This window comes from Oncorhynchus masou, chromosome 31 (genome assembly GCF_036934945.1).
Source record: "Oncorhynchus masou masou isolate Uvic2021 chromosome 31, UVic_Omas_1.1, whole genome shotgun sequence".
Lineage (NCBI taxonomy): Eukaryota > Metazoa > Chordata > Actinopteri > Salmoniformes > Salmonidae > Oncorhynchus > Oncorhynchus masou.
The window spans coordinates 74,167,192-74,182,936 of NC_088242.1; the positions used below are offsets into that span (position 1 = coordinate 74,167,192).

The following is a 15,745-nucleotide window of genomic DNA, read 5'->3' on the forward strand; positions in this document are numbered from 1 at the left end:
CTCATGCAAATTCAGAGGTACTTTCTCCCCTTTGCCCTGTTTGAGTTTTATAATTACATTTTGTTCTCTTCCTTTTGCTTTTTGTCCTTGTTCAGGTGGAGCTCAGTGATACAACATTGTGTACCTTCTTCGTGTCCAACCTGGGGAAGTTCAGTCTGGATGTTCAGTATGAGTTATGGGGCTCGGCGGAGATGCAGCGCCACCTAAAGGTGGAGACAGACAAGGGGAGTGTTGAGGTGGGCAGACAAAGCCGCTGTATTGTCACATTCTTCCCCCTGCAGAAGTGTGTGCTCAAAGACGTGGGCCTCAACATCAAGGTGATCTTAGCATCATTGCTCTCCCTTTTCCTCCTTATATCTACTGTGTGTATGATTACAATCTATGAATGATTCTGTCTCTCTTTCTCTCTCTCACTTCTCTTCAGATTAAGAACGGGCCTGTGTTCAGCTGCTCCATCCTGGGTTCAGCGGTTGCCCCTGGCCTGGATTTCTCCTTCTCGAAACACAACTTTGGAATGAACTTTATCTACTGTGCAGGGATGGTGCCAGCCACACATACACTGATCATAAGCAACAAGGGAGAGAGAGGGATCAGGTACCAGCTGACAGGTTGTCTGGCACTTTGCCTGTGTTTGAGCGACAACTTCAAAACCTAAACAAAACAGTATTTTTCCATTATCAGGCTTGCTGTCAGACCATTTAATTTCCTCTCAAACTACCAAATGAAATGTAATGAAAAAGGCCTCACTGCACTGACAGGGAAAGGCATACTTTATATATCAGTGTTTCTCATTGAGGGAGCTGCCATAGCAGGTTATTGTCCTCTCCAGTCTAGATTGTCAGTTCTCCAACACCCCATTCCTGGAGGTGGGCTTCCAGCCAGAGGTGCTGTCCCCTGGTGGGTCCATGGAGGTGCCCATCACCTTTTACCCACGGGAGGCCATGCGCTACCATGAAAGAGTGGTCTTCGAGATCAATGACTGTGCCAAGCAGATGGTCGAGATCCTAGGTCAAGGCATTGAGATGAAGGTGAGGAGTGCGTGTGTGGGAGCTTGCGTATGTGTGTGTTCATGCTTGTGTGTGTCTTTATGCATACCTCCCCTGTGAACTTCCTGCTACCAGGTTGACTTTGAGGACCCCAGACACAAGCTGGTGAATCTGGGGGCTCTGCAGATTGGTCAGAAGATCAGGAGGGTGATTCCCCTGGTGAACAACAGCCACTCCTCTCTAACTTTCTCCCTGCTACTCAGCTCTACTGTACACACTCTGCTGGACTCCAGGGTACGCCTCACAGCCAGCTCCACACCACTGACACTATTCCCTCTCACTGACACACAATAGTACAGTTGCTAGATTAATGTATATTTTGCTCAGAATTAATCGATAAAGAGAACACAGTTGAGCCAAAAAGACTGTTCCTTTTCATGGGGTTGTCATTCTAGATGTGAGTGTGATGAGACGTGTTCCTCTCCTGTACCGTAGGTGCTGTCTGTGAACCCGCCAGGTGAGGTGACCCTGAAGCCGTTTGGGGGCCGCTGTCTGGTGGAGGTGCTGTTCTCTCCCAGGCAGCGCATGGCTCCCTTCACGTCAGAGCTGCAGTTTGAGTGTCTGGGCACGGTTCGCCCCCTGCTGGTACTGAAGGGCTGCTGTCAGGGAGTGGAGGTCAAGCTGGACCAGGACTACCTGCCCTTTGGAGCTGTCGCTCAGCGCTGCAAGGTCACAAGACGCATCATCATGCAGAACACTGGAGACATCGGAGCCAGGTAGGTACTCTGACATTAATACTGAGTGATTAGTGCTTTTTGAGGTTCATTCGGTTTCGATTCAATTATTAAAAAACAATCACGGTTTATTTTTTTTAGTTTTGCACTATGCACTATCTGGGTTGAATTCTGTAACAACACAGCATTAACAAAATGTGTCCCATGATCGTAGTGACTGACTATTACTACTTATCACTTAATAACCATAATTTATTCACATTACTTTACTTTAATAAAATATTTCAGTTGAGTATATTACATTTGTTTTATTTGATGACTTTATTATTTCATTCTAAGTCATCTCATGTCTAGAGCTTCTTTCTATGCGGTCTGACATCACTATTTTAACAGTTCTTCTAAGTAAATAAGGCATACTTATAAAACATGAAGAACACCTGCTGTTTCCATGACATAGACTGACCAGGTGAATCCAGGTGAAAGTTATGATCCCTTATTGATGTCACTTGTTAAATCCACTTCAATCAGTGTAAATGATGGGGAGGAGACAGGTTAAAGAAGGATTTTTAAGCCTTGAGACAATTGAGATATGGATTGCGTATATTTATTTTATTTTTATTTAACCTTTATTTAACTAGGCAAGTCAGTTAATAACAAATTCTTATATACAATGACGGCCTACCCTGGCCAAACCCTAAGGACGCAAACGGGAGAATGCAACTCAATATTAAGAATGTGTTACTAATGGTATACTCAGTGTATATGACTGCTGAATACCAACTATCAATCAGTTAGATCATGTATTTTCAGGCAGAGATACACTATATATATAAAGGTATGTGGACACCCCTTTAAATGAGTGAATTTAGCTATTTTAGGCCACACCCATTTCTGACAGCTGTATAAAATCGAGCACACAGACATGCAATCTCCATAGACAAACATTGGCAGTAGAATGGCCTTACTGAAGAGCTCAATGCCACCTTTCCAACAAGTCAATTCGTCAAATCTCTGCCCTGCTAGAGCTGCCCCGGTCAACTGTAAGGGCTGTTATTGTGAAGTGGAAACATCTAGAAGCAACAACAGCTCAGCCGCGAAGTAGTAGGCCACACAAGTTCACAGAACCAGACCGGCGAGTGCTGAAGTGCGTAGTGTGTAAAATTAGTCTGTCCTCAGTTGCAACACTCCCTACCGATTTCCAAGCTGCCTCTGAAAACAACGTCAGCACAAGAACTGTTCTTTGGGAGCTTCATGAAATGGGTTTCCATGGCCGAGCTGCCGCACACAAGCCTAAGATGACCATGTGCAATGCCCAGTGTCGGATGGAATGGTGTAAAGCTCGCCGCCTTTGGACTCTGGAGCAGTGGAAACTCATTCTCTGGAGTGATGAATCAGGAACTGCACAGAGCCCTGACCTCAACCCCATCGAACACCTTTGGGATTAATTGAAACGCCGACTGCGAGCCAGGCTTAATCTCCCAACATCAGTGCACGACCTCACTTATGCTCTTGTGGCTGAATGGAAGCAAGTCCCAGCAGCAAAGTTCCAACATCTAGTGGAAAGCCTTCCCAGAAGAATGGAGGCTGTTAAAGCAGCAAACTGGTGACCATCTCCATATTAATGCCCATGATTTTGGAATGAGATGTTCGACGAGCAGGTGTCCACATACTTTTGGTCATGTAGTGTACCTAGCGAGGCAACTGCTCTCTATGCCTCTGGAGCGCACGTTTTTCTCTCATCTCTCCATCTCTGGGCCCACACAGACCGGACAAGTAGGCACGTAATGGATTATGTACTTAATTACCACGTTTTCTGCACTAAACTATGTAGAATATTGGCCTGTTTGAAACTTCAACCCCATATTACATCCTTCAGTTGGGGCTTGATCTGATTTCTGTAGAGAAACTGCGCATTGAGCTCAGAAACCCCCGAAATAAATGGAATTCAAATAATTGAACCGATGTCAGTCAATGATAAAGTTGAATACTTTATTAGATACTGTATGCTCTCCTATTATTGATGGTCATAAAAATGTAAAGTATGCTATGTTACCGCTACATACTTATACAATAGGTAATAATGGCCATTATCTAGCATCCGTTGTATTGATGTATCCATCCTTGTGACTGTGTCAGGTTCCAGTGGGAAATGAAGAGGTTTGGCAGAGACTTCTCCATCACCCCTGTAGAAGGCTACATCTGCCCCGGCATGGAGGTGCCTTTTGAGGTGACCTTTTCCCCTGTGGAGCTGAGCCATGAGCTGAGATATGATGACCTGCCCTGCTCTATAGAAGGAGCCAAGCCCATCAAACTCACCCTGGCAGGCTCCTGTATCCTACCCCCGGTCACCAAAGAGGTAAGGCTGCTTGGAAATCTCTTTAATACAACGCATGTGCACAATATAAACACAAAATCTGCATAGAAAATGAGACCTGTGTTTAATAATGATTGTTCCCTATCGTTTGTTCCCCTTTCTCTACCCGTCTCATTCTTCACAGGTGTTGCATTTTGTGTGTCAGGTGCGCTGTCAGCACATCCAGTCACTGACCCTGTCCAACCGCACCAACCAGCGCTGGACTCTGAAGCCTGTGATGGAGGGGGAGCACTGGAGTGGCCCTCCCTCCTTCATCATTGAGCCCTACCAGCAGAACAAGGCCTACGAGATCACATACAAACCCATGGTCACGACCGCCGATGGCAAGAAGCACCTGGTGAGACACTTTCACTGCAGCGCTTTCTTGGCTCTAGAACAGACTGAGCATATTTGTAGTGTGAAGAACCTTGAATAGGATGGCAAATTATTATTGTTGCCGACAATTAACATATTTTAGTTTTAGTCAAATAGTATGTTCATATGATACAGCATATTAATGCTTTATGTATTATAGATGCATCCTGTGATTTGTTTCTGTTGCTTGACCCTACTGTCCTCCTGCGCCTCTTCCAGGGCTCTGTATTCTTCTCCTTTCCAGATGGGACAGGCATGCTCTACACTCTGCATGGCACTGCTGAGGCCCCCAAGGCTGTAGCCACCATCACCCACGAGATGCCCTCCAAGACCCAGTACACTGAGATGGTTCCCGTCCAGAACTGGCTCTCCAAACCTCAGAGGTAGCACCATTCTACTACTTTAGCAGGACGTCTATCTGATTCTTACTGATTCTACCACTGTCACACTACACTCCTAATACGTTGCCACAATTTTGTTAGCTGCCAGTGTTAAGCTGTTCTGTGTGCAGGTTCCGTGCTGTAGTGGAGATCATGAAGCCAGAGAGGCCAGACAGCACTGTGTCGCTGAAGGGCCTGGACTATCTGGATGTACCAGCTCTGGCCAAGAGGGACTACAAGGTCTCCTTCTTCACCTACAAGGAGGGCCAGTACAACGCCAAGGTGAGTGGAGATCTACATTATAAATGCATACAGGAGAATGCTATCTATCTTCAGGTACTGTATGTTTAGATTGCAAAACCCAGATCATTACTCTACCCTGCTACCTACACATAGATGAAGAATGCCAAAGTCTGCTGTTTTCCAAGTTGACTTTGTATTTAACCATATGTGTCCTGTCCTCCTCTACTTCCTGCCCTCCAGGTGACATTCCGTAATGAGTCTACAGGGGAGTACCTTTTCTACTACCTGAACTTCAAGGCCACAGCGCCGGGTGTCATCAGCACCATAGAAATGATGACTCCGGTGCGCCAGACAGCCTCTGCCTCTGTCAGGGTGGAGAACCCCCTCCCCATTAGCCTGTTCTTCAGTGCTGAGTGCCGCAGCCCAGACGTCAGTGTGCCTCCACAGCTCTCCACGCCTGCACTGTCCAAGGTGGGTCTACACGCATCTGACTTCATCTATTATCTTGACTATGATTGCTTTTCCTAAGCATATACTGTATCAAACCAATGCTTGATTGTTCCATTTTTGTTTGGTTTTATTTAAATCGCAGGCCACTCTTTCATTTGAGTACCAGCCACTGCGTGCGGGCGAATCCACTGCTCGTCTCATTCTTCATAATGGAGAGTTGGGCTACTTCCACTATGAGCTGTTGCTGAAAGCCCTGCCAGCGTCTCATGAGAAACCGCTCTACTTCCGTGCTCCGCTGGGCAGCGGACACTCCGTCTCTGCCAAGTTTACCAACTACTCCCGCGTCAAGGCAGAGTATGCCTGCAAGGTACTGGATCCACCTGCAATCATTTACCCACACATCCAGGCACACTGCTCATGCTTGATGACCACTGTTACCTGGAAATCTGTTGTCTTACTGCCTTTCTCTACAAATTGTACCTTTTATAGAATATCTTGTAGACGTTGGACAATACAAGCTATAGCATTTCCATTATAGATTTAATTAATTATCTCGGGGAATGCATGATCATAAAATGATGTCTCTGATGATATGATATCTCTCTTAGACGGACAGTCCTGATTTCATTGTGGAGAAGAACATCAACGCTGCAGCTGGCTACCAGGCAGGCACAGACATCAGCCTGGAGGTTTACTTTGAGCCCTGTCAGTTGGGAGAGATCCGTGGCATGCTCACCCTTTCCTCAGGGTTTGGAGGAGAATACATGTTCCCTCTCTTTGGGTGCTGCACACCTCCCAAAGCCCAGGGCCCCTTCACCATCCGCGCCGGATCCAGCGTGTCCATCCCCTTTAAGAATGTGTTTGTCCAGACCACAGCCTTCTCCTTCCAGGTGGACAGCCCATCCTTCACTGTGAAGGGCGTGGAGACCATCCGGTCCAAGAAGACCCATAACATTCTTGTTATGTTCGAGGGGCCTCCCCTTGGCTCCCGAGGGCCCTGCAGTGGTAAGCTGACCATCTCCAGCCCGCGCTCCGAGGGCCACGGCCAGAGCATCTCCTGGGTCTTCTACCTGAAGGGCTACTACCCTGAGCTGGCCCAGAGGGACAAGACCTCCTAGAGGAGGGTGAACCTCTTCTATACAGTATCCACAGTCCAATGTGGTTGATACTACAATATGTTTACTCCACACTGATATAGTTATAAGCAAATGTCAAGCTAATAAATGTCATATAGATGGGTGTTTTTCTTCCGTTGCACTTACATTTGTACTTTTAGCACAGAATCGTATTTGTTGAATGTGTTTTAAATCAGTAGGCTACAGTAATCGCATTTAGTTATTGATTTTACAAATAAGAATGTGTTGTTGTCCTATTTATAAAGCCTTAGGAGATTTATACATTGTGAGACTAAATAATAAATATATTTATAGCAGAAAGGGTCTATCGTATCAGCTCTGTTGGATTTTATCTCTTCTAGATCATGTCCCTCTCAGAGCCACTAGGGAGAGCACTTACTCCTCCAAATAGCAATCATTGTGTCAGCACCAGTGACTTCCTACATTCATTTGTGGGAACAGGATGGGTGTTCAAGATGCATGAAATATAAAAAGAGTTTCAATTTGCATAAACAGCAGTTGAATAGGTGTGTCAGAATGAGAGAGAGTGAGTGTGAGTGTGTGTGTGTGTGTGTGTGTGAGCATACAGTTAGCAAGCAGGATGAGTGCCTGTGTTTTGGGACAGATAACTATTGCAATTTTCCCTCATTCTCTCAATCAATGAGTTGTTAAATTCTTTCATATTTAAATATTGCGCAGGGGTTTGAAGTCTCCTGGCAGAGCTTTTAATCTGGTGAGTAGGAGAGCTTTAATGAGGGAGTGGGAGGGCATTGTACAGACACACGTACATATATTGGCTCTTTTTCCTAACCACGGAATTCAAATTGTTCTTTCATTTTTCACAGGATCATGAATCCCCTGTTTCTTTGCTGCCATGTCAAGCAGTCCCTCTGCCAGAACTAACTTAGTACTGTGAGCTGTGCTGTGTAGGCTATCGGCTCAATAGGGATGGATGGCATAACCACCACTTTCCCACTGTATGTCTCCCTCCCACCCCAACTGCATAGCCTGTGGGTCTATTTGATGGACTTGTTATATGATCAGATTGTTCTTGATACCCCTATCTTGTGCGGTCTCAATAGAAGACGGTGACCAGAAGAGGATGAACAGTTTTGACAGAAAGGACATGTGTTGTGTTTATGATTGTCGGTTTGAAACTGGCTAGCAGTTATGATGCAGCTGAACTGTAATCAGAGTAGACAGATAAGATGATCCAGTGAAGGAGCTCTCTCTCTCCTCTATGGAACGCTCCGAGCTCTTTGCTAAGGGGCATCACATCTATCTGGGCCTGACCACAGGAGTGGCCTGTCTATGCTGGGCTGCCTGTACTGGGCTTGTTTGCCTGATCTGTGTAGGGTAGCAATGAGGCAGATGAAGCTCAAGTAACCAGAGTCACATAAACAGAAGTCCTGTTGAGATCCATTTAGTGTAACCCAGCCAGGTCTGACTGGCTGTGCTCTGCTGGGCATCAGGCCTTCTGTCAAGAGACCAGAGGCGGATGGATGCACTTCTAGTCGCCTGAGGCAAGACTTCCTCTAAGAATGGGTTCCTCCTCAACTGCTGTGGAGGATGTCCATATGCAGTTTTATGCCACACATTAAAATGGCAATAATTATATCTAAATATTTCTAAAGGCAGAGCATTCTTCCTACTCTGGTGGATTTGGCTAATTAAAGAGAGGGGCCTGGAATGACTTAATCACCTCTCTGAAAAGGGCAGGACCAGGGAGTCTTTCAACTCACAAAGGTTATCCTGCATGGGCCTTTATAGTTGCACACATCACACACTAGTAATGAGGGACATTCCTCAAAATTTAGAGGGGCTCAGATGAAACATGTAGGTGGGGAATTCTGCGCTCTATGGTGAGGCCCAATGTCTCTGATCATCATCAGCCAAACTTTTCATCTAGCAGAGATTATGAATGCAACAGGGGGCCTAATCAGTGGTTTAATTAATGAACCACATACACTGGGTGACACCACCCCACTCAACCATGCCACTATCCTAATGGAAACGTAGTTAGCTAGTGACTTGATTAATTTGCCCCACAACTGATAGAGATCTGTTAGAGGTAGTGTTGTAAGGACTCATATACTTTTCTTTAACTTAGTTCACGGTGCTTCAGTTCACTTTGTACAATGTCTCTCAACACGTTTACTTAAATTTCTTTACAATAACCTCTACATATACAATAACTTCTCATATATTTAAGCAAGTAGACCTGTATCAGGCAAGATGCTGACTAGTCTAATCGAATATTGCCAAGGCATCAATAGACAGTCACCTGGAATAGTCCACGAACCCTCTTAAAGTTTGAAGTGATGTTGAGGAGAGGTGTGTTTTCGGAGATGTTCGGAGGGTCGATGATGATGTAAGAGAGGAGGGAGGGATTGGCCCCATAGCGCTCAGCATGAACGCTCCGGTGCAAAAGGATGTGTGAGCAAGCAGCGCGCTACTGCAGGGACGGTGTCCACAAACTGCTCCAAAAAGAACAACCGAAACTCCGGGCTCAGGACAGCAAAGAGCAACCAAAACCCGTGGACCAGGACAGCGAGTCAGCAACGGCTGCACAGTCCGGAAACAGCGGCGCCCAGCCCGGTGCAATTGACGGGCTCGTCCGCTGGATAGTCACCAAGATGAGCGACAACAAAAGCATCTCTACCCGGGAATACGCGAAGGAGGAGGCGTCGGTTGCCCAAGAGCAGTTCTTCGCACCAGAGCCACGGAAAGGCATCTCTGTTATATTGGATGTAGGTATCGCTAACTTGATTGTATTGTTACCAGATATCTTACCTGCACATGATTCGTTAATATGGTAGCTGAGGTGGAATAGATGGCGGGAGAAAGTCCCATTTTAATTCAGTGCGCACTTACGCTCAAAGATCATCCTCAATGTTGTGCAAATACTGTACATTAATTCTAGCTTCTCTGAATAAACATGCACTCACTATAAATATCTTGAAAATAAAGTTTCTCTGTAATCAGTAGGCCTATCTGGCCCATATTTTCCATAAATATTGGACTAATGATAAGCACCCATAAACAAATCAAATAGGCTACTCAGAGTTACGTCCCCCATATTGGTTTTGAGTGGTGTTTTATAGGCTATACATCCTAGAATATGTATCACATCCGACAGTGATTGGGAGTCCCGTAGGGCGGCGCACAATTGGCCCAACGTCGTCCAGGTTTGGCCGGGGTAGGTCGTCATTGTAAATTAGAAATTGTTATTAATTTAGTTGCCTAGTTAAATAAAGGTTACATTTAAATAAAAAATAAAAAGGTTTTTATCCATGCTCCAAATTGATATCAATAGATGTAAATTCTCCTACATGTGTTCAGTTTGTTACATAATTGGCCTTTGATTCCACAGCATGCATATACAGTAATTTAAAGCTACAATAAGCAACTGTTTGAGAGACCCGGACAAATTCACATAGAAATGGGATTTATAGATTTGTCATTCTTATTGAAATCAAGTTTAAGAAGCGGTAGATATGTTATAGGGGCGCTATTTCTATGCTTCTTGTTCTTAGGTTACGTTTTTGGTCTTTTACCTTCAGTTTTGTACACCAGCTTCAAACAGCTGAAAATACAATATTTTTAGTCGTGAAAAAAATATTTGACAGAGGTTTAGGTGCAATGGTTCTTTAATCTATACTTGCTTGTTTGGTCACAAACTGAAATTAGGCAAACTATTAGAAATTTAACAACCAGGAAATGGATTTCTGCATAGTGCATCTTTAAATGTTGTCTTAATTAAAAATCTTATAAAGAGCTATAGATTAATATATGACTGATAGTCAGACACCTTGTCTTTACCTTGCACTAGCACATCATATCTTATTTTTTATAATTTATTATGCTTTTGCAGTGTACCCAGCAATTAGCCTACACTGTGGGGTAGGCTGCTGAAGCTGGTCTCAGCAGTGTTGATTTAATAGGTCAAAGTGTTGCCATAGTATTAGTCATAATTGCCTAATGTGTATCTGATGCTCGTTTCTCTAGGGATCTACATATTGCTTTAATGGATAAAACAAACCTGAGAGTGAGAGAAACTAGTTCACTTTTAGACTAAGACCCAGACCCAGATAAGATGATAAAGAAGTGGTGCATGGAAACTGATTTTAGGAGACCAGAGGGGTAGAAGTATCCTAGTGGGTGTGTATGTGTGTGACTGTGGTGTGTGTGTGACTGTGGTGTGTGTGTGACTGTGGTGTGTGTGTGTGTGTGACTGTGGTGTGTGTGTGTGTGTGTGTGCGTGTGTACGCGCATGAGAGAGAGCAAGAGAAAAAGAGAGTGAGGTGAGGGGAGAGAGAGTACTCAGTATATGAAAGTGAGAGAGACAGAGTTGTACAGGGTGGCCATTTAAAACCAGATAAGACATTCTCTGCTGAGCCCACTTTTAAGTTCACAATAAATTGCACAGCTGATACTGTATAAAGTCTTGACTGCACCTAGTATACACTGAATGACAATGCAGCATCATACAGTATACTAGATATACAGTATTAGCAATGTAGTTTGCTTCTGCATTTGCCTGTCGATGTAGTGTATTGCTCTAGGACATTCTAGCTCTGTGAGTGACTTAGAGGTGATGATTTAAGGTTTTTAATTAAACTGTCCATATAGATCCAGCAAGTGACATTTACAGAAGATTTTAGTTGGATTATTGGCCATGAAATGTAAATGTTGTTGTCATTTGCACCATTTTTAGCCTCAGCCATACCAGACTTTACTACTTGCTTTAATTGCATGTTATCTCTTTTTGAAGGACAAACATATGGTATTAATTAATATTATTTATTGCTTGCTCTGTGCCAGGGTTTAAAAAAAAATAAGTTATTTGTCACATGCTGGTGTAGAACAGTGAAATGCTTACTTACGTGTTATTTTCCAACAATGTAGAGTTAAAGATAAAAAAACAAAATATGAGGAATAAATACACAGTGAATAACAATAATGAGTAAAAAATAAAATAACGTGGCTATTTACAGGGAATACCACTACCGAGTCAATGTGCAGGGGTACGTGGTAATTGAGGTAGCTATTTTATGTACATATAGGTAGGGATAAAGTGAACAGGATAGTTAATAGACAGTAGCAGCAGTGGAGAGTGCATTTGGAAAGTATTCAGACCCCTTGACTTTTTCCACATTTTTTTACATTGCAGCCTTTTTCTAAAATAGATTATTTTTTAAATCCTCAGCAATCTACACACAATACCCCATAATGACAATGCAAAAACAGGTTTTTAGAAATATAAAAAAAAACTGAAATATCACATTTACATAAGTAATCAGACCCTTTACTCCGTACTTTGTTGAAGCATCTTTGGCAGAGATTACAGCCTTGGGTCTTCTTGGGCATGACACACCTTGGCACACCTGTATTCAGGGAGTTTCGCCCAGTCTTCTCTGCAGATCTGCATAGCTATTTTCAGGTCTCTCCAGAGATGTTCAATCGGGTTTAAGTCCAGGCTCAAGGACAATCAGAGACTTGGCTTCTGTCTGGTCACAACCATAAAGGCCTGATTGGTGGAGTGCTGCTGAGATGGTTGTCCTTCTGGAAGGTTCTCCCATCTCCACAGAGGAACTTTAGGAAGAGTCTTGGTGGTTCCAAACTTCTTCAATTTAAGAATGATGGAGGCCACTGTGTTCTTGGGGACCTTCAATGCTGCAGATATTTTTTGGTACCCTTCCCCAGATCTGTGCCTCGACACAATCCTGTCTCGGAGCTCTACGGACAATTTGTTCGACCTCGTGGTTTGGTTTTTTCTCTGTGTGTGCCTTTCAAAATCATGTCCAATCAATTGAATTTACCACAGGTGGACGACAATCAAGGTGAAGAAACATCTATTGGATGATCAATGGAAAGGATGCACCTGAGCTCAATTTCAAGTCTCATAGCAAATGGTCTGAATACTTATGTAAATGTAAATAATAAATATAAATAATATTTCTAAAAACCTGTTTTCGCTTTGTCATTATGAGGTATTGTGTGTAGATTGATGAAGAAAAAAATAATTTTATACATGGAATAAAGCTGTAACCTAACAAAATGTGGAAAAGGTCAAGGGGTCTGAATGCATGGTATGTGGTGAGTGTGAAAGTGCATGTGGTGTCAGTATGCATGTTTGCACATGTTATGTGTGTGTGGCCATATGTAGGGTGTGTGTTGGGGTGTAAGTGTAAGTATGTGTGAGTTTGTGAGCAGAGTCCAGTGAGTGTGCATAGAGTCAGTGCAAGATAGTTACTGGTACTACCTGTTTTGAGTTTTTGCTTGTAAGCAGGAGGATAGAGTTATGGTCTGATTTTCCAAAGGGAGGGTTTCTGTATGTGTTTCTGTGTGTGGAGAAAGGTAATCTAGAGTTTGTCACCTCTGGTTGCACAGGTGACATGCTGGTAAAAAATGAGGTAAAATAGATTTCAGTTTCCCTGCATTAAAATCCCCAGCCATGAGAAACCCTTCCTCTGAATGTACATGTTCTTGTTTGCTTATTGCTTGTGTTGAGTGTGGTCTTAATGGCAGCATTGGTTTGTGGTGGGCAGCTACGAAAAATATAGATGACAACTCTCTTGGTAGTAATATGGTCTACAGCTTATCATTAGGTATTCTAACTCGTTATAGCAAAAACCTGAGACTTCCAGGACCTACTGTATATTTAAAGGTATGTGAGTATTGAAAACCCATCTGATTAGAAGAGAAAACTCACAGTATCTGTTCTTTGTACAGTATTTCTTACAGCCCCATTATTCTCCTTTCTTCTCTCCTCCACACCCCTACTCCACACAGCAGTGACTGCCTAGGGAAAACAGATCCATCCATTCTTAATGAGGAAAAAAGTCAGGGAGAACGCTGCCTCTCTCTCTCTCTCTCGCCCTGTTCCCACCATTCTGTGCCTCGCTCTTTCTCACAAATGTTCTTGCTTATTGTTTGTCATATCTCTCATTATTTTCCTCTGTCTCTCATTATTACCTTTTAATTTTCCAGGTCATGGTTTGGCTTTCTCATGAGAGGCTTTATTACTGCCACTTTTAGTGAGTTTGATACACACCCGGAAGATAGGGAGGCGTTTATTATGTTCAACAGAGGAGGGTCAAGAACAGGAAGTAACTCTTTCAGTGGTTTAGTTGGAATCGGGTCCAGTAGGCAACTAGAAGGTTTGTGAATGTGTCAAGAGATACAGGATTTAAAAAACTTGAGTGTCTCCCTTTATCTTAGGTCCTGGCAGTTCTGTGTAAACTCAAGACAACTGCGTTTTGGAGAAATACGCAAATTCAAAGAGGAATCTGCAATTTGCTTTCTAATGATCATGATATTTTCATCGAAGAAGTTCATGAATACATCACTGTAAAGGTGAAGGCCATCTTCTCTTGGACTTGGGTAATGCTGCTTTTTAGTTAGCTTTGCGACTGTATCAAAAATACATTTTGGATTGTTTTTATTCAGCGTCATTTCCGTTCCAATTTTCTGGGAGCTTGCTTCAGGGCTCGGATATTTTCTGGGAGCTTGCTTCAGGGCTCGGGTATTTTCTGGGAGCTTGCTTCAGGGCTCGGTTATTTTCTGGGAGCTTGCTTCAGGGCTCGGGTATTTTCTGGGAGCTTGCTTCAGGGCTCGGGTATTTTCTGGGAGCTTGCTTCAGGGCTCTGGTATTTTCTGGGAGCTTGCTTCAGGGCTCGGGTATTTTCTGGGAGCTTGCTTCAGGGCTCGGGTATTTTCTGGCAGCTTGCTTCAGGGCTCTGGTATTTTCTGGGAGCTTGCTTCAGGGCTCGGGTATTTTCTGGGAGCTTGCTTCAGGGCTCTGGTATTTTCTGGGAGCTTGCTTCAGGGCTCGGGTATTTTCTGGGAGCTTGCTTCAGGGCTCGGGTATTTTCTGGGAGCTTGCTTCAGGGCTCGGGTATTTTCTGGGAGCTTGCTTCAGGGCTCGGGTATTTTCTGTATACCAGGGAGCTCATTTCTTGTGATAAATGTTTTTTTTAGAGGATATTACACAAGGTTAAATTTAGATCCTTTGTTAGGAGGTTAACTGATTTTTTAACTCCAACGTCCTTGGGTAGGTGGGAGAAGTCTGGAAGGGCATCTAGGAATCTTTGGGTTGTCCGAGAATTTAAAGTGCAGCTTTTTATAATCCTTGGTTGGGGTCTGAGCAGATTATTTCTTGCGATTGCAAACGTAATAAGATGGTGTTCCGATAGTCCAGGAATATGAGGAAAAACATTTAGATCCACAATATTTATTTCAGGGTATGACTGTGGCAATGAGTAGGTTCGAAGACAAGTTGGACAAAACCCACTGAGTCGATGGTGGCTCTGAAAGCCTTTTGGATTGGTTCTGTGCACTTTTCCATGTGAATATTGAAGGCACCAAATATTGGAATATTATCTTCCATGACTACAAGGTCCGATAGGATTTCAGAGAACTCAGTGAGGAATGCTGTATATGGCCCAGGGGGCCTGTACTAACAGTAGCTATAAAAAGTGATTGAGTAGGCTAAGTTGGCTGCATAATAACCATTCTGTTCTTGAACAGTATTGATCACTTTCATTCTCGGTTCTGTTCCTCTGTAAAAAATATTTTACGGTTTTCAGTTCTGTTCCCTGAACCAGTTCCAACCGCTGGATAACAGTAGCAAACCACACCCTGGCCCCTGGGAACTGAGCTGCTCTAGTTGTTTTATACTTGTCTTAGTAAGTGATACTCTTTGATGTCGTTTTCATTCTATATATTTCAGAGGAGCAGTGTGTGCATTTGGTGTTTGTCCCCTTTTTTTGTCAAATATGCTTTTTTTATCTGAAACGAAGTGAAATTGGGTCACCTACATTATGTGACACCATGCTGGTAGGCCTGACAAATGGATGATCAGACAAGCCCCTCAACACCAAATTGGCCAATTCTATACACAAACATCTGCCACCTTTATCATATTATTCCCCACTTCTGTTGCTTTAATTGTGCTTTACATTTTGCATGATATGTAATATTTTAATGCACCTTTTCTAATCGTGTCAGTGAGGATGAGTCTTTCTGGAGAGTAGGTACCTGTATTTATTTTGCACATTAGTGTTTTACATCATGGATCTTGTTCTTGGGGCAGCTCTGCAGAGTG

At 43.5% G+C, this 15,745-nt stretch overlaps 2 protein-coding genes across 2 annotated transcripts in view; both read left to right on the forward strand.

Moving 5' to 3' along the window:
• The window catches only part of hydin (HYDIN axonemal central pair apparatus protein), a 68,893-nt gene extending 61,936 nt beyond the window's left edge, over nucleotides 1-6,957 (forward strand). The window contains exons 74-85 of the mRNA XM_064951922.1: nucleotides 96-317; nucleotides 425-594; nucleotides 830-1,028; nucleotides 1,122-1,280; nucleotides 1,482-1,762; nucleotides 3,857-4,076; nucleotides 4,219-4,431; nucleotides 4,668-4,831; nucleotides 4,960-5,110; nucleotides 5,312-5,542; nucleotides 5,664-5,888; nucleotides 6,130-6,957. Coding sequence (XP_064807994.1) covers nucleotides 96-317; nucleotides 425-594; nucleotides 830-1,028; nucleotides 1,122-1,280; nucleotides 1,482-1,762; nucleotides 3,857-4,076; nucleotides 4,219-4,431; nucleotides 4,668-4,831; nucleotides 4,960-5,110; nucleotides 5,312-5,542; nucleotides 5,664-5,888; nucleotides 6,130-6,639 — 2,745 coding nt within the window. The 3' untranslated portion in view covers nucleotides 6,640-6,957. The remainder of the gene's footprint in view (nucleotides 1-95; nucleotides 318-424; nucleotides 595-829; nucleotides 1,029-1,121; nucleotides 1,281-1,481; nucleotides 1,763-3,856; nucleotides 4,077-4,218; nucleotides 4,432-4,667; nucleotides 4,832-4,959; nucleotides 5,111-5,311; nucleotides 5,543-5,663; nucleotides 5,889-6,129) is intronic.
• A 2,067-nt stretch (nucleotides 6,958-9,024) lies between these two features.
• Nucleotides 9,025-15,745, forward strand: part of necab2 (N-terminal EF-hand calcium binding protein 2) — a 129,078-nt gene continuing 122,357 nt past the window's right edge. Inside the window, exon 1 of the mRNA XM_064952992.1 lies at nucleotides 9,025-9,386. Within this exon, the coding sequence (XP_064809064.1) occupies nucleotides 9,069-9,386 (318 nt within the window). The 5' untranslated portion in view covers nucleotides 9,025-9,068. The remainder of the gene's footprint in view (nucleotides 9,387-15,745) is intronic.